This window comes from Ornithorhynchus anatinus, chromosome 1 (assembly GCF_004115215.2).
Source record: "Ornithorhynchus anatinus isolate Pmale09 chromosome 1, mOrnAna1.pri.v4, whole genome shotgun sequence".
NCBI lineage: Eukaryota > Metazoa > Chordata > Mammalia > Monotremata > Ornithorhynchidae > Ornithorhynchus > Ornithorhynchus anatinus.
This window is the reverse complement of record NC_041728.1, coordinates 130137735-130160514: the sequence shown is the minus strand read 5'-3', so window position 1 is coordinate 130160514 and position 22780 is coordinate 130137735. Positions and strand designations below refer to the sequence as shown.

The 22780-nt window shown below is 47.3% G+C and overlaps 1 protein-coding gene across 1 annotated transcript in view; it reads right to left on the bottom strand.

Moving 5' to 3' along the window:
* PSMD1 (proteasome 26S subunit, non-ATPase 1) overlaps positions 1-22216 on the bottom strand; it is a 146773-nt gene extending 124557 nt beyond the window's left edge. Inside the window, exons 1-6 of the mRNA XM_029060265.2 lie at positions 22070-22216; positions 9414-9457; positions 5794-5867; positions 5435-5604; positions 3417-3622; positions 1873-2016 (exon numbers count right to left, since the gene is read on the bottom strand). Coding sequence (XP_028916098.1) covers positions 1873-2016; positions 3417-3622; positions 5435-5604; positions 5794-5867; positions 9414-9457; positions 22070-22085 — 654 coding nt within the window. The 5' untranslated portion in view covers positions 22086-22216. The remainder of the gene's footprint in view (positions 1-1872; positions 2017-3416; positions 3623-5434; positions 5605-5793; positions 5868-9413; positions 9458-22069) is intronic.
* Between the last annotated feature and the right edge of the window lie 564 nt (positions 22217-22780).

Sequence of the window (22780 nt, the reverse complement as noted above, 5' to 3'; positions counted from 1 at the left end):
ACAATTATTGTTGCTATTACAGATTGCGCAAAAGAGGATTTCAAAGCAGCCCAACTCCTCAGGAACATTTCTGTCTCCCCCGATTAGACTGTAAGCCCGTCGAACGGCAGGGACTGTCTCTATCTGTTGCCGACTTGTTCATCCCAAGCGCTTAGTACAGTGCTCTGCACATAGTAAGCGCTCAATAAATACTATTGAATGAATTTTATCAGAATTGTACATGTTCTTTTTATGTAACCAAATGGGCCTTACTAGAGATTAACGTCTTGTGGGGGAAGGACTCTTGAAATTCTAGTGATCTTAATTCTCTCCATTCTGAAGTGGCATAAATCCAGATCTATGGAGTTTGGGCAGATAAAGGTGCTGTAAACTTGAAGGAGGCGGTGATTTATGTATGTTTTGAATCATGCTCTTCAAAATAAGAAATTGAGCTTATTTTTTGGTACCCGGAACTCAAAGCATGCTACAGAATCCTCAAACATTCCTCTGGAGTAGGCAGAGAGCAAATGACACCAATCCCTTTTTCATACATGAGCGAAAGAGGAAAGAGCTTAAGGCTGGCCTAAGGTCAGGAGAAGAGTTAAGAACAGAACCCAGTTCTCCTCATCTCTAACAGAAACCTTGTACCATGCTTCTGACCCCTGGTTCACACCTTTTCCCCGTTCTGACGGATCTCAGCTGTTCCCCAGCTTCAGTGGCCTTCCAAAGTCCCCCCTCCTCCTACAGGACGCTTTCCCCGATTTTTGTTTTCTTCCCACATTACATCTTCCCAACTATCATCACCCCACTTTTGCTCTCACAACCTCCTGTTGCACTTTTATAGAAATCAGCTTATATTCTCCACGACTTCCTATTGGTAAACTATTACATTCCTCTTTCTCTTTGTAGACCGTAAACGCCTTGACGGCAGGATTCATGTCTACGAACTCTGTTAGTACAGTGCTCTGCACACAGTGGGCTCTCAATAAATACCACTGAAAGACTGATTGGAAACTCCCTGTGAGTATAGGATTGTGTATAAGCTCCCCCAGGTATTTAATACAGTGCTTGGCCCACCACAAAAATACTTATAGTATTTAAGCACTTACTACGTGCCAGCGCTGGGAAAAATACAAGGTAATTGGGTTGTCCCACGTGGGGTCACACTCTTAATCCCCATTTTACAGATGAGGTAACTGAAGCACAATGAAATTAAGTGGCTTGCCCAAAATCACACAGCAGACAAGTGGCAGAGCCGGGATTAGAACCTATGTTCCCTGAGTCCCAAGCCCTTCCTCTTGCCACTAAGACAGGCTGCTTCTTGGTTCAATCAATGTTACTGATTGGTAACAAGTGTTTGGTAACTGACTGTCAAAATGCTGAATGCTACAAAGGTACCTGATAACACTAACACTTAACAAGTTTCACTAATAGATCTGTTTGCCCATCTCCACCTTTAGATACTGAAGAAAGATAAAACCTTAGGTATTTGACGCAGGTTCATTTCTGTCTACTTAGGCTACTGTTGCCAGGGAAAAAGCTTAAGGTATGGTAAACCACAAGATATTGATGGATCTAGCACAGCTACTAAATATCCTGGTGAGAAACAACTCCCAAGTTTTCTTTATCTCCCTTATGAACACATCATTGTCCAACCCCCTTACTTTAAAATCACTGGATTACAATCCTAATAAAGCTGATTTTACCAAAGGCTGATCAGCTGACAAAATCTTAATGCAGTTCATCTTTCAATACGTATCTTTACCTCTGTTCTGTTCCTTGGATCATATTTTAACAGAAATCTAAGAAAACTGAGGAACTAGAGTTTCTCACACTAGTTCCTATTTGGTAGTTTTGGTACTAAAATGACACAATGAGGTAGAATAGCATTACCTGACAAACATTGATGAAGTCTGGTTTTTCAAGGTTCATGTAGATTTTAACCAAAACTCTGAGAACTTTATTACGGAACTGCTTATTCTGCATTAAAGACATACAGAGCTTGAGGCTGTAAGCAAGCATCCCAGGGACATCATTCTGAAAGAAACATTTCAAAAATAGACCTTTATTTTAAAATCACATTATCTTATTCCACAATCTGATACTCCTTCAGCCGTTCGTAAACTTTCACGACGGACCAAAAAAGATAAATTAGCTCAAGAACCCATTTCATAGCCGAGAAAGGACTACCACCATTCATCTGAAAACTAAGTTCGGCAAAGAAACTGGCCTTGTTCCATCATTAAATATTCAGAAGCGCGATGACTTGATGCCCGGGAATTAGCTTTTCGACCTTTACCACACCGGTGGTAACTACATATTTTTATAACATTCAGGGATCCCCTTGTTCTAAATGCTCGTCTTTAAATGGTTTTTCACGATAGCCTGGCGATGCCATAATGTCGCTTATTCTTTCAGTGCTCTTTCACTTCAAGATCACTCTATGGTTTTGCAGGACATGCAGTTTTCTTCCACTCAATCACCACCTATTCCCTCCCCCTCAACCTTGGAAGTATTTTGGTTTTCTTGAGGAGAGATTACTGCCCATTTCAACTGATGTTTTGTTTCCTACTTAGCATTAATTACACCTCTACTAGTACAAGGTCCGTTTTTGTTGAACAAGATGTAAAAGACAACATAGATACCCATTAAAAAACTTCATAACGTATTACTGGTACATATATATATATATTGCTATTACATCACGCAACTGCCTATCGCAATTTTGTTACTATTTTAGAATAGATTTATATTTAAATTTTGAACCTTGAGAACATATCAATGTCCTTTACAGGATTTCCTATGGGTGACTACACTCGTTTAGCTCTTTCACTTTGCACTCTAGTCCCCGAATTAAAACAAAGACAGAAAAAAACCTACTGAACTATCTACTTCCCAGCGCACAGACGTTAAAATGCCATGTGAGAGAGGGTTTTTTTTAACGTCCTAGCAAATTCCAAATGTTTTTAAAACATATCATTAGAGTTTAAAAAAAGGTTTCTTAAGGATTGCCTTGAAAGAGCAGTGGAAACATAGCATCTCCTCATTCTGCAGGACCACTGGCAGTTCATTCATTCATTCAATCGTATTTACTGAGCGCTTACTGTGTGCAGAGCGCTGGACTAAGTGCTTGGAAAGTACAGTTTGGCAACAGAAAGAGACAATCCCCGTCCAACGACAGGCTCACAGTCTAGAAGTTCACATTCACCAGGAAGAATATCACCAAGTAACTATTTTTTTAAATCCTGAATTCATCTTCCCCCAGAGAAGCGTGACTGGACGGAAATCACATATAAACGTAAACTATGATAAACACGATCAACAGTCTAATCTTTTTTTATTTCGGTTCCATGATTTTTCGTTCCGATAACCAATATAAGCTACTGTTCCGGGTAATCCATTCTCTTGCCATGCTCCCACCTTAAAAGGTAACCTACCGACTCCAAGATGGTCTTCTCAAAGATGTCCAGCCTGCGTGTCTCCAGGGCAATGCCAATGGCCTGCTTGTACTTGTGGTCATCCAGGCACCGCTGGAACATTTTGTTCACGATCCCTTCCAGTCTCTGATCGACGGGTTTCCGCTCACCCTCGGCCAAATCCGCATTCTCCACACACTGCTTGGTGTAATGGTCGATGCATTTTGCTAAGGAGAAAGAAAGGCAATGTTTCTGAGTAGCCTGAGGAAGGGGGAAGAGACGAGAAGCGTTCTCAGGAACACAAACTTATCGGAGACAAAATAGGAACAATACACTTTATTTCACCATATTTCACTCCCCCAAAAAGGGATTCAAAGACCGGAGGTGAGTTAAGATGTTAGGGGAAGGGGCATAATCTCTGATTTGCACTGTGGAAGTTCTTTCCTTCCCCACAGATGGAAAATAAGTGCAAAAGCCAAAGTGATATGCAAAAGAGGGCGACTGACCCTTGGCTGTTGGTTGAGGAATTTATTATGCACTTAATAACAATAATAATGGTATTATGCACTTAATAATAATAATTATGGTATTTGTTAAGCACTTACTATGTGCAGAGCACTGTTCTAAGTGCTGGGGTAGATACCGGATAATCACACTGTCCCATGTGGGGCTCACATTTTTTAATCCCCATTTTTGCAGATGAGGTAACTGAGGCCCAGAGAAGTGAAGTGACTTGCTCAAGGTCACACAGCAGACAAGTGGCGGAGCCGGGATTTGAACCCACGACCACTGACTCCCAAGCCCACGCTCTTTCCACTAAGCCACGCTGCTTCTCTATACGGACCAAGCACTGTGCTAGGCACCACAGTACACACAAACAACACGGTCTCTGTCCCACATGGAGCTCACAATCTAGGTGGGGGCAAAGTGCAAGGAATAAGGAACAGAGTTAAGGAACCTAGATGACGATGAGAAGGGGAAGGGAGGAGGTGGTCCTCAGACTCCCCTGTGCTTCGGTCCCCTTGACCAGACTAGGGAACATTGCCCTGTTTGAATGGCTGCCTTAAATAGGTTTCATAAATTTCTTGTGTGTAGGGAATCAACATCAAGTGTTTTCTCAGCACCTGCTGGGTGCAGAGCACTGCTCTAGACATTTTCTGGATGGCTTGTTTTCACGGGCGCTTGGGCTCCGCTTTGGCCTCACAGCCCCCTGAAGAAGACAGGTGCTCCGCCCAAATTCTTTGCCGGGGCCTCTAGACTATAAGCTCATTGAGGGCAGAGAATGTGTCTGTTTTTATTGTACTGTATTCTCCCAAGCACTGAAAAGAGTGCTGTGCACATAGTAGGTGCTCAATAAATACGGCTGACTCAGTGACAGGCTGAACTAGTTACTGCTGCCCATCCTAACCAAAATGCCAGGTGGGCAAAGCTTAATAATAATAATCATGGTATTTAAGTGTTTACTATGTGCCAGGCACTGTACTAAGCACTCCGTCCCCACCAAGCCAAGCCCATAAGGGTGATCATTATACACAAGGGGTTGACATCTAGACAAACAACTGACTTATGTTAGTATTGAACAGGAGAGCAAACATGCCCCTCTTATGATAAGCATTTGTGTCATTAGCATTTAGACGACATGTGGGGTAAAACTGTGTTACTAATAACAAACACAGCAAAGTAAATGAGTGCTGAACTTTGCCTAATGGAAAAGGGTTAACAAATTAGCTCAGGGAAAAAACTGGATTAGACTGTAAATTCCCTGCGGGCAGGGAACGGGTCTACCAACTGTTGTAATGTCCTCCCCCGAGTGCTTAGTACAGCGCTCTGCACACTGTAGGTGTTCAATAAATGCCATCGATTGATAAATCGATTGGCATTTCCTCTCCAGAATGAGACTGAATGATAGCGGAAAGTAATCCCCAACAGAAGAAGATGCCTCGCAAGCTACATTCAGAGCAACACGAAGGTAGAACAGAGGAACTTTGGCATTATATATATTGGCAGTGTATATATAATATGGGGAAAAAAAAATTTACCAATAATCGTCTCCACATATTCAGAGTTGTCATTGACGTTGAAGAGGTCACCTGCTCCCAGAGCATAGTTCAAGGACTCCTCAAAAGCCCCCAGGTGATAAAATACTTTTGACGCCACAAGGGCAGCAAACTGACGACTCCGGAAACCTTCATCTTCATACAGAACCTCACTAAAATAAATCAGAAAGAAATGAGCCACTTCAGCTTCCATATCCCTTAGTCCGAAAGAAGCCTAAGCCCCGAATTTAAAGGCCACAAGTTTCTTGGCTGAGATAGGTCATTCTAGCAGAGAAGTGCTGCACGTGTCTTTTTGTACAAACGATTCCAATAACGCCAAGAGAAGAAAAGTCATTTCTTACATTTTGTCTACAGACTCGGAAATTTCTGCCCAGAAGTCATTGACCACGGCGTTCAATTTCTGCAGTGCAAACTCCTACGAAGATAAAAACAAAATCAAGTCATCGAGAAGAACGTTTGGCCTCCTGTCTGCTTTGTCAAAAGATGCTTCTAACAACAAAATGTCTAAACATTTGAGCATAAGCAAATCCATTCCTTAATTAACTTGAGAATACATCCAGTCCTCCAGTAACCTAAGGGGAGCTTTCTTGAAGAACCTCGCACTTGAGAAAGACTTGTGCCTGATACAGTCCTTCGATCATTTCTTTTGACACTATGTCTGGTTGTTTCCAGGCAGGTTCACACTGTCAGAAAAAGGTTACCAAATTCCAACGTCATGTTCGATCACAAACTCACAGTGAAACTATGCATTCTGGTAGAACTGAGTGCATTCCAATTTCTTTCACTTTACTTTTTCACCTACAGGCTTCCTTTGGGAACATCGCAGAGTAGAACAAAGTGAGTTTGGTGGCTGTTTCAATGGCTACGTGTCCAAGACTGGAAGTTTTCTGGCTGAAACCTGAGGATCTGGGCCCAACCAGGCCCTGAGGTACGCACCATTAGTTGGAGTGACGAGGGATCCTTACTGCTCAACGACTGGCCATGGGTGACCAAAAGGGATCCTAAAGTGAACCCCTTGGAGGAGCCTCAAAACCAACTCCATCTGTCTGGCATCCTCAAGACTTCCGCATGATCTAGGGTCAAGGTCATCCTGTCACAACAGACCAAACTGGTGTAGCAAGTCACACAGCTGTTCAATCTGCAGCAGGTTCCTTACCTTTGTTATTTCTCCATGACTAGCAAAAGTTTACCCAATTGGGCGAAAATTGGGAAACTGGGAAGCAGCGTGGCCTAAGGGTAAGGGCACGGCCCCGGCAGTCAGAGGACGTGGGTCCTAATCATGGCTCTACCACTTGCCTACTGTGTGACCTTGAGCAAATCACATCACTTCTCTGTGTCTCGGTTCCCTCATCTGTAAAAGGAGGAATAACTCCTCCTACTTGGACTGTGAGCCCCATGTGGGAGAGTCCAGCCTGATTAACGAGTATCTAGCCCAGTGCCTAGAACAGTGCTTGACACGCAGTAAGCACTTAACAAATCCCATAAACGTTGGAATGCTTTCCTCCTTACATAGGCAGGAATAAAAAACAAGGTAATAATAATAATAATGTTGGTATTTAAGTGCTTACTATGTGCAGAGCACTGTGCTAAATGCTGGGGTAGATACAGGGTAATCAGGTTGTCCCATGCCCATTTTACAGATGAGGTAACTGAGGCACAGGGAAGTGAAGTGGCTTGCCCACAGTCACAAAGCTGACAAGTGGCAGAGCTGGGTATATGTGAATGAAGCTAGTTTTCAGTGGGTTAAAAACAATCCAAAATTCCCATTCTACTGACAAACAAGACACTCAGTTCTGCCCTAACCCATGTAGTCAGCATGCACTTTGATGCAATGTAGCTAGGGAATTAAGAAAAACTTTTCTACCATGAGCCTATTATGAGTAGATTGTGTGCCGCAGCGTCGGAAGAACCAGTTGCACTGAGCATGATGTCAGTTTGGGTGAGGGCTGATTACTTTTCCTTATCGTGGAGTTTTGCAAGAATGAAGCCCTCGCTCTGCTGTAGGAGGACTGGGTGTAGTTAAATGTAAGAACAAGATGGACCGACTCTTCACAATTTCCCCAGTAGTCACTTTACTCCTTTTCTAGAGTTAATGAAGATCTTGGGTTTCAAGGAGACTGAAATAAAGCACAATTTCCATCCCAATTCTGAATAACTCCAAAGGAAAGATGACACTTTTTTTTTTTTAATCAAGTGTAAAATACCCAAACACTGACAGATATAATTTTCCAAAGATGGGGCTAAAGACAGTGTTCCTTCGAGTCTGAATTGTGAACCACATACCCTAAGAGGGACCACTAGCTCTGCTGTGGGTCCACCAGTGTAAAATACACACCTCCGGGAACCTGGACACCTGAGAAGCAGCGTGGCTTACTATATAGAGCATGGGCCCGGGAGTCAGTTCCCGGCTCCACTACGTGTCCACTGGGTGACTTTAGGCAAGTCACTACACTTCTCTGGGCCTCAGTTACTTCATCTGTAAAATGGGGATAATAATAAGGGAATCTGTAAAGTGTTTACTACATGCCAGGCACTGTACTAAGGGCTGGGTCAATGTACTAAGCGCTGGAATAGCGTGAGCCCCAGGTGGGACAGGGACTGTGTCCCACCTGATTAGTTTATATCTTTCCAAGTGCTTAGAATAGTGCTCGGCACATAGTTAGCACCCGACAAGACTGTAATAATAATTGTTATTATTATGGCTCCTAGGATTGACTGTGTACGTAGGGAGAAGGCCTGCTGGGGCTACACCTTGGGTGGTGAAAGTTTCTGACCAAAGAACCACCCAGGACATGTCACAAGGAGGACAGGCACGGTAGGAATCCCGAAACCTAGCCAATACGGGCCGTGAAGATCGCAGCGGCTCTCGTTGACAAATTTCGGCACAGCGGCGGCACTGTTGTAGGATCCCTCAAACCGTAAATAGGTCCTGCAAGTGTGCTCCCTCTCTCACTCCACTAGATCCCCCCTGGGGGGATGTGACAGGCAGAGGTGGTTGAGTGCAACAGGTGCTGTGAGAACCACTCTTATTATTCCATCATTTGTAGTTCCTTCACAAAGGTTGCCAAGACCTAGACTCATATGTTCTCGATAGGAGACGCCACCCATCCATGAGGTGGCCCACTGCCGCTAACCCGGTTTAGCTCTGCCCATTCCCCATCTGAGGGAAAGAAAAAGAGAGAAAAGAGGAGGAGAGAGAAAGGTTCGAAGGGTGGGAAAGAAAGGGAAAGATGGAGAAAGCGGAGAAGGGGAGAGAGACAGACAGACACGAAGGAGATGAAAGGGGAGAGAGGAGAGGGTTGGAGAGGCTGGCTTCTAACTTCTATTCAGGGTCCTCTTGTCGGAGCTTCTGGTACTTTATGGGAGAACAGAAAGTGAGAGGGAGAGCAAGGGCACCAAAAAAACAGGAACTGGGAAAAAGGTAGAAGGGCAAAGAGGAAAAGCAGAGTAGAGCCAAGGAAGAGTAAGGTGAAGAGAGAGTGAAATAATACTTTCTTCCTCCATCCAGAGATAGGGTTGCCTTGCCCTACTGAAGTGATCCGAGGAATTGAAAGTTTGGGAACATCTAGCCTAAATCTCACAGTTTTTTCTTAACTGTACATTCCTATGGATCTTGGCCTCATTCTGCGCCATCAAAATTCACTGATGGGAAGACGGCAAACAGCCGATACAGTCAAATGAGAACTAAAATAATCCTTACAATGACTGAGCAAACTTGAACAAAAAATGATTAATTTACATTTAAAGACATCTGAGAGCTATATAGAACATCTACCTATATCTTCATCCCTCCTTTGTAAGACATAACCAGAAGGAATTTACCACAGAGAGAGGCTGAATTACAATTAGAATGACTCTTTCATGGGTTCACCTATCTCGACTGATATTATAGACAGACCAAGGAGATTACAGTCAAAGAGTTTTGTTCTTGGCATATAAAATGAGTTAGTTCCACTCATACCTTGAGCTGTGGTTCTTCTTCATCCAGAAGGGAAATGATTCCAGCTGCAAAACAAAGAGCTTGTTGTAGCCGTGAGTCAAACATTACAAAACAAAGCATGTACTGTCCCCGGGACCTAAATTACATGACAAATGGTTAGAAGAACAATGTGTGAGCTGTATGATTCCGCAACCACTTGGTGGTCCATTCTTTTCTTGAAGTTGAAGAGGTCTGCTTCTACCTTGGCAAAAAGCTGAAGTACACAAAAACACACAGAATGTTCTGAGCATCTCATATCGCCCACTATCCCTCTGCCCGATGCAGCGTGGCTCGGTGGAAAGAGCCCGGGCTTTGGAGTCAGAGGTCATGGGTTCGAATCCCAGCTCGGCCACGTGTCAGCTGGGTGACTGTGGGCAAGCCACTTCACTTCTCGGTGCCTCAGTTAGGCTCATCTGTAAAACGGGGATTAAGACTGTGAGCCCCACGTGGGACAACCTGATTCCCCTATGTCTACCCCAGTGCTTAGAACAGTGCTCAGCACATAGTAAGCGCTTAACAAATACCAACATTATTATTATTATTTTTAACTAGCTCACGACTGTGTTCCAGTCAATCTCGGAAAGAGCCGTCATAGTAAGATCACACGCTTTTCTTGCTCCACAGAAACTTTTAGACTTGGAGCAAGTTAGTCGCAACCCTGGGTCAGGAGCACTAGTTCTTGCAGCGGGTGGGTGATATAGGGGGGAGGAGGAGGTCCATCGACCCCATGAGACTGACACCATGATGGCAAAACCATTAGGGCCAGGTAAACAGCTGCAACCCGTCCATTCTGCTCCTAGGAGAGGGAAAGGGGAGATGGAGCTGAGATATCAGCGCTTAGAACAGTGCTCTGCACAAAGTAAGCTCTTAACAAATACCAATATTATTATATCAGCTCCTCGCTGGCCCCTGTAGACAATTTATGCTTCCCCAAGCTGGTTCCAGCCCCTACAGGATTTCAAATAATAATAATTGTGCCATTTCTTAAGTGTCTACTAAGTGCCAAACACATATTAAGTAAGGGTGGAGGGAGATAACAGATAATCAGATTGGGCACAATCCCTGCTCAGCATGGGACTCACAGGCTAAGAGGGAAGGAGAACCCTTACTCAATCCATCAACTGCATTTATTGAGCATTTCCTGTGTGCAGACCATTCATTCATTCGATAGTATTTATTGAGCGCTTACTATGTGCAGGGCACTGTACTAAGCGCTTGGAATGGACAAATCGGTAACAGATAGAGACAGTCCCTGCCCACTGATGGACTTACGGTCTAATCGGGGGAGACAGACAAGAATAATAGCAATAAATAGAATCAAGGGAAAGAACATCTCATTAAAACAATAACAAATAAATAGAAACAAGGTGATGTACATCTCATTAACCAAATAAATAGGGTAATGAAGACCACTGTGTACTAAGTGCAGGGGAGAGAACAATATAAGAGTTGGGAGACACGTTCCCTGCCCACCATGAATTCCTTTTGACAGATGAGGAAACTGGAGCCCAAAGAAGTTATGTGACTTGCCCAAGGTCCCGCAGCAGACAGGCAACTGAGCCAGAATTAGAACCCAGGTCCTCTGATTCCTAGATGGGAGAGGCCACACTGCTTCTCATTTCTCCTACCCTCCCTCCCCTCTGCATCGGCTAAGCACTTGGCTGTGTACCCCTTGAGCACTTTGATATTCCCCCCAGGCCCACAGCAATTATGTATATATCCTTACACTCCAATATTTTGCCTACCTGTAATTGATTTCAAGGCCTGTCTCTCCCTATAGGATGTGAGCCCCCTGTGGGTAGGGATTGTGTCTACCAACTCTATTGTTTTATAATAATAATTTTGGTATTTGTTAAGCGCTTACTATGTGCAGAGCACTGTTCTAAGCGCTGGGGTAGACACAGGGTAATCAGGTTGTCCCACGTGAGGCTCATAGTTAATCCCCATTTGACAGATGAGGTAACTGAGGCACAGACAACCTAAGTGACTTGCCCACAGTCACACAGCTGACAAGTGGCAGAGCCGGCATTCGAACTCATGACCTCTGACTCCCAAGCCCGGGCTCTTTCCACTGATTAACTGATTGACAGATGGCCAGGCTTTATCTCCTGTAAGATCAAGACAGAAAACCTGGGTCATCTATTTCCCTAGCAGAATATAGAAGAACGAATTTTCTCTCAGATCACGTAGCTGAGCAACAGTTAGACAGGGGAAAACTGTGATGGGGAAAGGTGCTGGGAAAAAAAAATTTTTGTTTGGAAAGATAATAATAATGATAATTGTATTTATGTGCTTACTGTGTGCTAGGCACTGTACTAAGCGCTGGGGTGGATACAAGGCAATCGGGGTGGACACAGTCCCTGTCCTGCATGGGACTCAGTCTTAATCCCCATTTGACAGATGAGGGAACTGAGGCTCAGAGAAGTGAAGCGACTTGCCCAAGGCCACGCAACAGACAAGTGGCAGAGCCGGGATGAGAACCCTGACCTTCTGACTCCCAGACCCGTGCTCTAGCAGCCAATAATAATAATAATATTGGTATTTGTTGAGCGCTATGTGAAGAGCACTGTTCTAAGCGCTGGGGTAGGTGCAGGGCTATCAAGTTGTCCCATGTGAGGCTCACATTTAATCCCCATTTTGCAGATGAGGTAACTGAGGCACAGTGAAGTGACTTGCCCAGAGTCACAGAGCTGACAAGTGGCAGAGCCGGAATTCAAACCCATGACCTCTGACTTCCAAGCCCGGGCTCTTTCCACTGAGCCACGACACTCTGCGAGCAGATGACAAAGCCAAGGTAGACCTAAAAGTTGGCAATTCTACCAGACCAATTTTCAAAGCCCTCCTGAAATCGGATCTCCTCCAGGAAGCCTTCCCTGACTTAAGCACCCACCTCTCCCTACCTTCCCTCCCTACTGCTTCTCCTACGTGCAATTAATCGATCACTGAGCGCTTACCACGCACTTAATCAATCATTGGTATTTACTGAGCGCTTACTATGAGCAGAGCACTGTACTAAGCGCTGGGAAGAGAACAATACAACAGAATTAGATGTGCTCCCCGCCCATAAAGAGTTTACAGTGTCAGAGGGCCCCCGCCCACTAAGCACTTAGGTAGTCAGTCGCCTCTCATCCCCACCCCCACAGGACTCATGCTTACGCTGCACTAACTCCCCTAGCTGTACTAAGCAAGCGCTTAGCACAGTGCTCTGCACAGTAAGAGCGAGCCCGGGCTTGGGAGTCAGGGGTCATGGGTTCGAATCCCGGATCTGCCACTTGTCAGCTGGGTGACTGTGGGCAAGTCACTTCACTTCTCGGGGGCCTCAGTTACCTAATGGGGATTAACTGTGAGCCTCGCGTGGGACAACCTCATGACCCTGTATCTCCCCCAGCGCTTAGAACAGTGCTTGGCACATAATAAGCGCTTAACAAATACCAACATTATTATTAATAATATTATTAATCAATCAATTTATTTTCAAGTCTGTCTCCCCCTCCAAACCGTAAATTCCTTGTGGGCAGGGAAGATATCTACCAACTGTATTGTATTGTACTTTCCCAACCGCTCAGTACAATGCTCTACACTCAGAGAGCGCTCAATAAACAATCTTAATTGGAATACGGTTGAATAATAATGACTGCATTTGTTAAGCGCTTACTATGTGCCAAGCACTGGGGGAGTTACAAGGTCACATGGGGCTCACAGTCTTCATCCCCATTTTCCAGATGAGGGAACTGAAGCCCAGAGAAGTGAAGTGACTTGCCCAAAGTCACCCAGCAGACAAGTGGCAGAGCTGGGATTAGAACCCGCGACCTCTGACTCCCAAGCCCGGGCTCTTTCCACTGAGCCACCCTGCTCCTCAAATCAATCGTATTTTTCAATCTATCGTATTTACTGAGCATTTACTGTGCATTTACCAAGTGCTTGGGAGAGTACAATATAACAGACACATTCCCTGCCCACAAAGAGCTTACCGTCTAGAGACAAAGGGGAACCCGTTCAAGGGGAGTAAAAAATTTAAGAGGACCAGAAAAGGAAAAACCAGTTGAGGAGCATCTTTGTTGAAGCGCTCAGAACAGAGCTTGGGACATAGTAAGCGCTTCACAAACACCATCATTATTATGAGTAAGGATCAATTAGAGGCCATCCTCCCTGCCCCCCAGAGCCCATACTATTATCCCCGACTCATCAATCAGTGGTATTTATTGAGGATTCCTTCATTCAATAGTATTTATTGAGTGCTTCCTATGTGCAGAGCACTGTACTAAGCGCTTGGAATGGACAATTCGGCAACAGATAGAGACAATCCCTGCCCATTGACAGGCTTACAGTCTAATCGGGGGAGACAGACAAAAACCAATAGCAATAAATGGAATCAAGGGGATGTACATCTCATTAACAAAATAAATAGGGTAATAAAAATATATGCAAATAAGCGGACGAGTACAGTGCTGAGGGGAAGGGAGAGGGGGAGGAGCAGAGGGAAAGGGGGGGAAAAGGGGGTTTACCTGAGGGGAGGTGAAAGGGGGAGCAGAGAGGGAGCAGAGGGAAAAAGGGAAACAGTCTGTGAAGGCCTCTTGGAGAGCACTTACAGAACACTGTACTAAACGCTTGGGAAAGTACAACAGAGTTGATCGACACGCTCTCCGCCCACACCGAGCTGACTCACGTTACTCCCATTGAGCCCAGAGATTCAATCTGTCTCCGGATTCCGTCCGTTCTATCTTCACCACATGGCTAAAACCTGTCCTTTCCTTCCCCCTCCCCGAACTGCTACTATCGTGATCCAAGCCCTCATCCCATCCCACTTGGATTACGGCATCAGCCTCCTCGCTGACCTCCCGGCCTCCTGCCTCTCCCTCCCCACTCTAATCCTTTCTCTCTCTGCTGCCCGGGGCGTTTTTCTAAAACATTCAGTGCTATTTACTGAGCGCTTACTATGTGCAGAGCACTGTCCTAGGCGCTTGAAATGTGCAATTTGGCAACAGATTGAGACAATCCCTGCCCACTGATGAGTTTACAGTCTAAGCATTTATTTTGTTAATGAAATGTAATCGCCTTGATTCTATTTAGTTGCCATTGTTTTTAGGAGATGTTCTTCCCCTTGACAGTATTTATTGCCATCCTTCTTGTCTGTCCGTCTCCCCCGATTAGACCGTAAACCCGTCAATGGGCAGGGACCGTCTCTATCTGTTGCCGACTTGTTCATTCCAAGCGCTCAGTACAGTGCTCTGCACATAGTAAGCGCTCAATAAATACTACTGAATGAATAATCGGGGGAGACGGACGGACAAAAACAACTTAATCGCAATAAATAGAATCAATAAAAAAGACCAAACATTCCATCCACATCTTCCCACTCCTCAAGAACCGCCAGGGTTTATTCATCCACATCCGCAACATCCCCTTGATTCTATTTATCGTGATAATGTTGTCTTGTTTTTGTTTCGTTCTGTTTTGCTCTGCCATCTGTCTCCCCCGATTAGACTGTGAGCCCCTCACTGGGCAGGGATTGTCTCTGTTGCCGAATTGTACATTCAAAGCGCTTAGTCCAGTGCTCTGCACCCAGTAAGTGCTCAACAAATACGATTGATTGAATGAATGAAACGGAAACTCCTGACCACTGGCTTTAAAGCGATCCATTTTACCCCCATTTTCGCCCCCATTTTACCTTGATGATTTCCTATTACAACCCAGCCCACACACTTTACTCCTCCAACACCAACCTACCTAATAATAATAATAATAATAATAATAATGTTGGTATTTGTTAAGCGCTTACTATGTGCCGAGCACTGTTCTAAGCGCTGGGGTAGACGCAAGGGAATCAGGTTGTCCCACGTGGGGCTCACAGTCTTCATCCCCATTTTACAGAGGAGGGAACTGAGGCACAGAGAAGTGAAGTGACTTGCCCACAGTCACGCAGCTGACAAGTGGCAGATTCAGAATTCGAACTCATGACCTCTGACTCCCAAGCCCGGGCTCTTTCCACTGAGCCACGCTGCTCCCTACTTCACTTCAACCTCGTCTATCTCGCCGCCGTCCCCTTCGTATCCCTCCCTCCTCACAGCCAACAGATTCTCCCCGCCTTCAAAAACCTTACTAAAAATCACACCTCCTCCAAGAAGTCTTCCCCAATGAGACCCTCTCCTCCCTTATGCCTTCTCCCTTCTGCATCACCTAAGCACTTGGTTGTACCCTTTAAGCCCGTGATAAGAACATACATATTCATAATCCAGAATCTCTAGAACAGAAGCAGCGTGGCTCGGTGGAAAGAGCAGGGGCTTAGGAGTCAGAGGTCATGGGTTCTAATCCTGGCTCCACCACCTGTCAGCTGGGTGACTTGGGGCAAGTCACTTGACTTCTCTGAGCCTCAGTTACCTCATCTGTCAGATGGGGATGAAGACCGTGAGCCTCAGGTGGGACAACCTGATGACCCTGTATCTCCCCCAGTGCTTAGAACAGTGCTCAGCACATAGTAAGCGCTTAACAAATACCAACATCATTATTATTATCACTATGTTCATCTGTTATGGGGAGGGAACGTGTCTACTAAGCAGCGTGGCTCGGTGGAAAGAGCCCAGGCTTGTGAGCCAGAGGTCGTGGGTTCTAATCCCAACTCTGTCACTTATCAGCTGTGTGACTTTGGGCAAGTCACTTCTCTGTGCCTCAATTACCTCAGCTGAAAATGGGGATTAAGGCTGCGAGCCCCACGCGGGGACAACCTGATTACCTTGTATCTATCCAGTGCTAAGAATAGTACTTGGCACATAGTAAGCGCTTAAATACCAAAAAATTATTATTATTAACTCTGTTATATCGTAATTTCCCAAGTGCTCTGGGAAATTTCCCAAATTTCCCAAGAGTAGGCCGCTCTGCACATAAGTGCTCGGCCCGTCAAACGGAGGGACTGTCTCTATCTGTTGCCGACTTGTTCATTCCAAGCGCTTAGTACAGTGCTCTGCACATAGTAAGCGCTCAATAAATACTACTGAATGATACAGAAGGTTCACTGATTATTTTAATGTCGCTCTCTCCCTCCAGACCGTAAGCACCTCGGGGGCAGGGAACGTGCCTACGAACTCTGTTGCGCGATAGGGTTTAGGCCAGCGTTCTGCACCCAGTAAGCGCCCAGTGAATACCACGATTGGTGGAGTATGAAAGGCAGTACGACCTGGAGATCATAACGCCAAATATCTCCCGGGGCAGAAGCGGTGGCTGAGGTGACCCAACCCCCGCTTGGGCTGGGCAGTGGCCCTCAACAAGTGCGCTCTGTCCCGAAGTTGCCTGGGAGGAAGCAAGGGTAATAATAATAATAATAATAATAATAATAATAATAATAATTCATTCATTCACTCAATAGTATTTACTGAGCGCTTACTATGTGCAGAGCACTGTACTTAGCGCTTGGAATGAACAAGTCGGCAACAGATAGAGACAGTCCCGGCCCTTTGACAGGCTTACAGTCTAATCGGGGGAGACAGACAAGAACAATAGCAATAAATAGAGTCAAGGGGAAGAACATCTCCTAAAAACAATGGCAACTAAATAGAATCGAGGGGTGCCGGCCACGATCCCGGTGATGCGGAGTACGGGGGAACCATGCCCTGGGTGGGACTACAAGGAGGTGGACCAAGAGTAATAATAATAATGTTGGTATTTGTTAAGCACTTACTATGTGCAGAGCACTGTTCTAAGCGCTGGGGTAGATCCAGGGTCATCAGGTAATAATAATGTTAGTATTTGTTAAGCGCTTACTATGTGCAGAGCACAGTTCTAAGCACTGGGGTAGACACAGGGGAATCAGGTTGTCCCACGTGGGGCTCACAGTCTTCATCCCCATTTTACAGATGAGGTCACTGAAGCACAGAGAAGTGAAGTGACTTGCCCACAGTCACACAGCTGGCAAGTGGCAGATCTGGGATTCAAACTCATGACCTCTGATTCCAAAGCCCGTGCTCTTTCCACTGAGCCACGCATCCCCCATGAGCCCCACAGTCTTAATCCCCATTTGACAGCTGACGTAACTGAAGCCCAGAAAAGTGACTTGCCCACAGTCACCCAGCTGACAAGTGGCAGAGCTGGGATTCGAACCCATGACCTCTGATTCCCAAGCCTGGGCTCTTTCCACTAAGCCAGGTCAAAGAGGAGGTCCGGGATGGCTACTTTGGTAATCCACCTCCCTCCGGCCTGCCGACGGCCCCCCTCCACCACTCTGAATCCTCGTTCTCATCCCCCTGAGCCCTGTGAACTCATCCCACCCCACCAGAATCCTCATCTTCGGGTCTTGTTTTGTTTTGTTGTTGTTGTCTGTCTCCCCCGTTTAGACTGTGAGCCCGTCAGTGGGCAGGGATTGTCTCTATCTGTTGCCGAATTGTCCATTCCAAGCACTTAGTACAGTGCTCTGCACAGAGTAAGCGCTCAATAAATACGACTGAATGAATCCTGGTACTCTGCTGCTTCCCCTACCTGTGGTTTACTTTACTAGCTCTCTCCCCGATAATGGCAGACGGGAGAAGGACCGTAAACTAGACTCTAAGCTCCTTTGTGAGCAGGGATCCGTGTCTACCATTTCTATTAATAATAATAATGTTGGTATTTGTTAAGCACTTACTATATGCACAGCACTGTTCTAAGCCCTGGGGTAGATTCAGGGTCATCAGGTTGTCCCACGTGAGGCTCACAGTCTTCATCCCCATTTTCCAGATGAGGGAACTGAGGCACCGAGAAGTGACGTGACTTGCCCGCAGTCACGCAGCTGACAAGTGGCAGAGCCGGGATTCGAACTCACGACCTCTGACTCCCAAGCCCGGACTCTTTCCCCTGAGCCACGCTGCTTACAACTGAGCTGTGAGCGCTCAACAAGGCCTCTAGTCTGACTACCACTTAACCCTCCAGGACAAATAGTCCTGGGGGAGGAAGGAGGGCCAGGGAGAGGCTACCAGAACTGAGCTATAGGCGCTCAATTAATAGCCTAGCCCGACTACCACCTAATCGTCCAGGAGAAATGGTCCTGGGGGAGGGTGGGGTGGGGGGCTACCAAAAATGAGCTTTAAGCGCTCAACAAATCCCCTAGCCCGACTACCACTGAACCCCCCCCCAGGACAAATAGTCCTGGGGGAGGAAGGAGGGCCAGGGAGAGGCTACCTGAACTGAGCTGTAGGCGCTCAACAAATAGCCTAGCCTGACTACCATTACGCGGTCCAAGAGCAAAACTCCTGGGGGAGGAAGGAGGACCAGGGAGGAGCTATCAAAGCTGTGCTGTGAGCGCTCAACAAATACCCTGGCCTAACCCCCACTACACTGTCCAGGGGAAACAGTCCTGGGGGAGGAAGGGGGGGCTAGCAGAACTCAGCTGTGAGCGCTCAGCAAATTCCCTAGCCTGACTACCAATTGACCGTCCAGGACAGTAATAATAATAATAATAATAACGTTGGTATTTGTTAAGCGCTTACTATGTGCAGAGAGCACTGTTCTAAGCGCTGGGGTTGACACAGTCCTGGGGGGGGAGAGGATGGAGGGGGAAGGGGCAGCCTGGCAGGGCAGGATCGGGAGGAGGGGGGTGGGGGGAGGAGGAGGAGGACAGGGAGGAGGTGGTAACCATTTTCTGTTTTTTTCATTCATTCATTCAATTGTACTTACTGAGTGCTTACTATGTGCAGAGCACTGTTGTAAGCGCTGGGGTTGAGACAGTCCTGGGGGGGGCGGGGGGAGAGGATGGAGGGGGACGGGGCAGCCTGGCAGGGAAGGATCAGGAGGAGGGGGATGGGGTGTGGCTAGAGAAGCAGTGTGGCTCAGTGGAAAAAGCACGGGCTTTGGAGTCAGAGGTCATGAGTTCGAATCCCAGCTCTGCCACTTGTCAGCTGTGGGGCTGTGGGCAAGTCACTTCACTTCTCTGTGCCTCAGCTACCTCATCTGGAAAATGGGGATGAAGACTGCGAGCCCCACGTGGGACAACCTGATTCCCCTACGTCTACCCCAGCGCTTAGAACAGTGCTCTGCACATAGTAAGCGCTTAACAAATACCAACATTTTTAAGAGGAGGAGGACAGGGAGGAGGAGGTAACATTTTCGGGGGGGGGGGTATTCATTCATTCAATCGTATTTACTGAGTGCTTACTATGTGCAGAGCACTGGACTACTACTACTACTACTAATGTTGGCATTTGTTAAGCGCTTACTGTGTGCCGAGCACTGTTCCAAGCGCTGGGGGAGATACAGGGTCATCGGGTTGTCCCACGTGAGGCCCACCGTCTTCATCCCCATTTTACAGATGAGGGAACTAGGGCCCAGAGAAGTGAAGTGACTTGCCCAAGGTCACACGGCTGAGGGGTGGCTTGGAATGGACAAATGGGCAACAGAGAGAGACAATCCCTGCCCCATGACGGGCTCACAGGCTAAACGGGGGAGAGAGAAAAGCCACACACAACAAAAACAAAACAGCATCATCAAGATAAATAGAATCAAGAGGCTGTACCCCTCCTTAACAAAATAAATAGGGTAATAAATAATATATACAAATGAGCACAGTGCTGAGGGGAAGGGGAAGCAGAGGGAAAGGGGAGGCTCAGTCTGGGAAGGCTTCCTGGAGGAGGTGAGCTTTTTTCTAAAAATAGAGAGAGAAGCAGCATGGCTCAGTGGAAAGAGCCCGGGCCTAGGAGTCAGGGGTCATGGATTCTAATCCCGGCTCCGCCACCTGTCAGCTGGGTGACTTTGGGCCAGTTCCTTTGCTCTCTGTGCCTCAGTTCCCTCATCTGTCAAATGGGGATGAAGACTGTGAGCCCCACGTGGGACAACCTGATGGCCCTGTATCTCCCCCAGCGCTTAGAACAGTGCTGGGCACCCAGTAAGCGCTTAGCAAAGACCACCATGATTACTACTGTCCGTTCCAAGAGCTGAGTCCAGCACTCTGCACAGAGTAAGCTCTCCATAAATACTACTGAACGAATAAATGAATCCCAAGCGCTTAGTACAGTGCCTTGCAGAGTAAGCGCTCCATAAATACCACTGAATGAATGAATGAATGAATTCCAAGGGCTTAGTCCAGTGCTCTGCACAGAGTAAGCGCTACATAAATACCACTGAATGAATGAATTCCAAGCGCTTAGTCCACTGCCTTGCACAGAGTAAGCGCTCCATAAATAACACTGGATGAATAAATGAAATCCAAGCGCTGAGTCCAGTGCTTTGCACAAAGTAAGCGCTCCATAAATACTATTGAATGAATGAACTCCAAGCGCTCAGTATAGTGCTCTGCACATAGTAAGCGCTCAGTACGACTGAATAACTTCCAAGCGCTGAGTCCAGTGCTCTGCGCAGAGTAAGTGCTCCATAATTACTATTGAATGAATGAATTCCAAGGGCTGAGTCCAGTGCTCTGCACAGAGTAGGCGCTCCATAAACGCCATTGAATGAATGAATGAATTCCAAGCGCTGAGTCCAGTGCTCTGCAGAGTAGGCGCTCCATAAATACTACTGAATGAATAAATGAATCCCAAACGCTTAGTACAGTGTCTTACACATAGTAAGTGCTCCGTACGACTGAATGAATTCCAAGGGCTGAGTCCAGTGCTCTGCACAGAGTAGGCGCTCCAGAAATACTACTGAATGACAAAATGCATTCCAAGCGCTGAGTCCACTGCCTTGCACAGAGTGAGCGCTCCCTAAATACTAATGAATGAATGAATTCCAAGCGCTGAGCCCAGTGCTCTGCAGAGTAAAGCGCTCCCTAAATACTAATGAATGAATGCAATCCAAGCGCTGAGTCCAGTCCTTGCACCAAGTAGGCGCTCCCTAAATACGACTGAATGAATGAATGAATTCCAAGCGCTGAGCCCAGTCCTTGCTCCGAGTAGGCGCTCCCTAAATACAACTGAATGAATGAATGAATTCCAAGCAATGAGCCCAGTGCGTTGCACCGAGTAGGCGCTCCCTAAATACGAATGAATGAATGCAATCCAAGCGCTGAGTCCAGTCCTTGCACCGAGTAGGCGCTCCAGAAATACTAATGAATGACTGAATTCCAAGCGCTGAGCCCAGCGCGTTGCACAGAGTAGGGGCTCCAGAAATACGAATGAATGAATGAATTCCAAGCGCTGAGCCCAGTCCTGGCACCGACTAGGGGCTGCAGAAATACGAATGAATGAATGCATTCCAAGCGCTGAGCCCAGTGCGTTGCACAGGGTAGGCGCTCCCTAAATACTAATGAATGAATGCATTCCGAGCGCTGAGCCCAGTGCTGTGCACAGAGTGAGCGCTCCCTAAATCCGCCTGCAGGAAGGCATTTCCAAGGGCTGAGTCCAGTCCTGGCACAGAGTAAGCGCTCCAGAAATACCCCTGAATGAATGCATTTCCAAGCGCTGAGCCCAGTGCTCTGCACAGAGTGAGCGCTCCCTAAATCCGCCTGCAGGAAGGCATTTCCAAGGGCTGAGTCCAGTCCTGGCACCGAGTAGGGGCTCCAGAAATACGAACGAATGAATGCACTGCAAGCGCTGAGCCCAGTGCGTTGCACCGAGTAAGGCGCTTCCCTAAATCCGCCTGAATGAATGAATCCGTGAATGAATGAATGGTGCGGCCTAGCCTGACTCAGCTAAAGCGGCGACGGGGGGGGGGGGGGGGGAGGGAGCGGCCCCGGGACTGACCTGCCGAGGTGATCATGGTGCCTCCGCGTCGCCCCCCGGGTTCGTCCGGGGGTCCCGTGGGCCGGAACGGGCTGCGCTAAACCCTGCGCGTTGCGTTCTGCCGCTGCCGGCGCGGCCCGTGTCCCCTCAGCGCCCCGCGCGCCCCTCCCCCACCCCGCTCCTCCCTTAGGACCCCGCCCCCCCCGGGGCCGCCCGCCGCCCCGCCGCCCGCGCTCTCCCCGCCGCCGCCCCGCCGCCCCCGCCGCCGCCTCCGCCCCCGCCCCCCCCGCCTCCCCCCCGCCGCTCCCCCCTCTCTCCATTCCACCGTCTCCCCTCCCTAATCGGGCGCCCAAAGGCGCCGCGGGGAGCGGGCGATATCCGGGGCAGCTGCGGGATGAGGACCCCCCCGGGCCCGACCGGCGAGCGTCACTTCCGGGGGAGGGCGAGCGCGACCCCTGCAGGACGGGAGGACTCCCGGCCCTGGCGGCCGACCCTCTGCCTGCGTTCCATCGTATTTCAGGAGCGCTTACTATAGGAATAATACTCATCTTGGTATTTGTTAAGCGCTTCCTAGGTGCAGAGCGCTGTTCTAAGCGCTGGGGGAGATACGGGGTCATCAGGGGGTCCCACGGGAGGCTCACGGTTAATCCCCATTTTGCAGATGAGGTCACTGAGGCACAGAGAGGTTATTATTAATAATAATAATAATAATAATAATGTTGGTATTTGTTA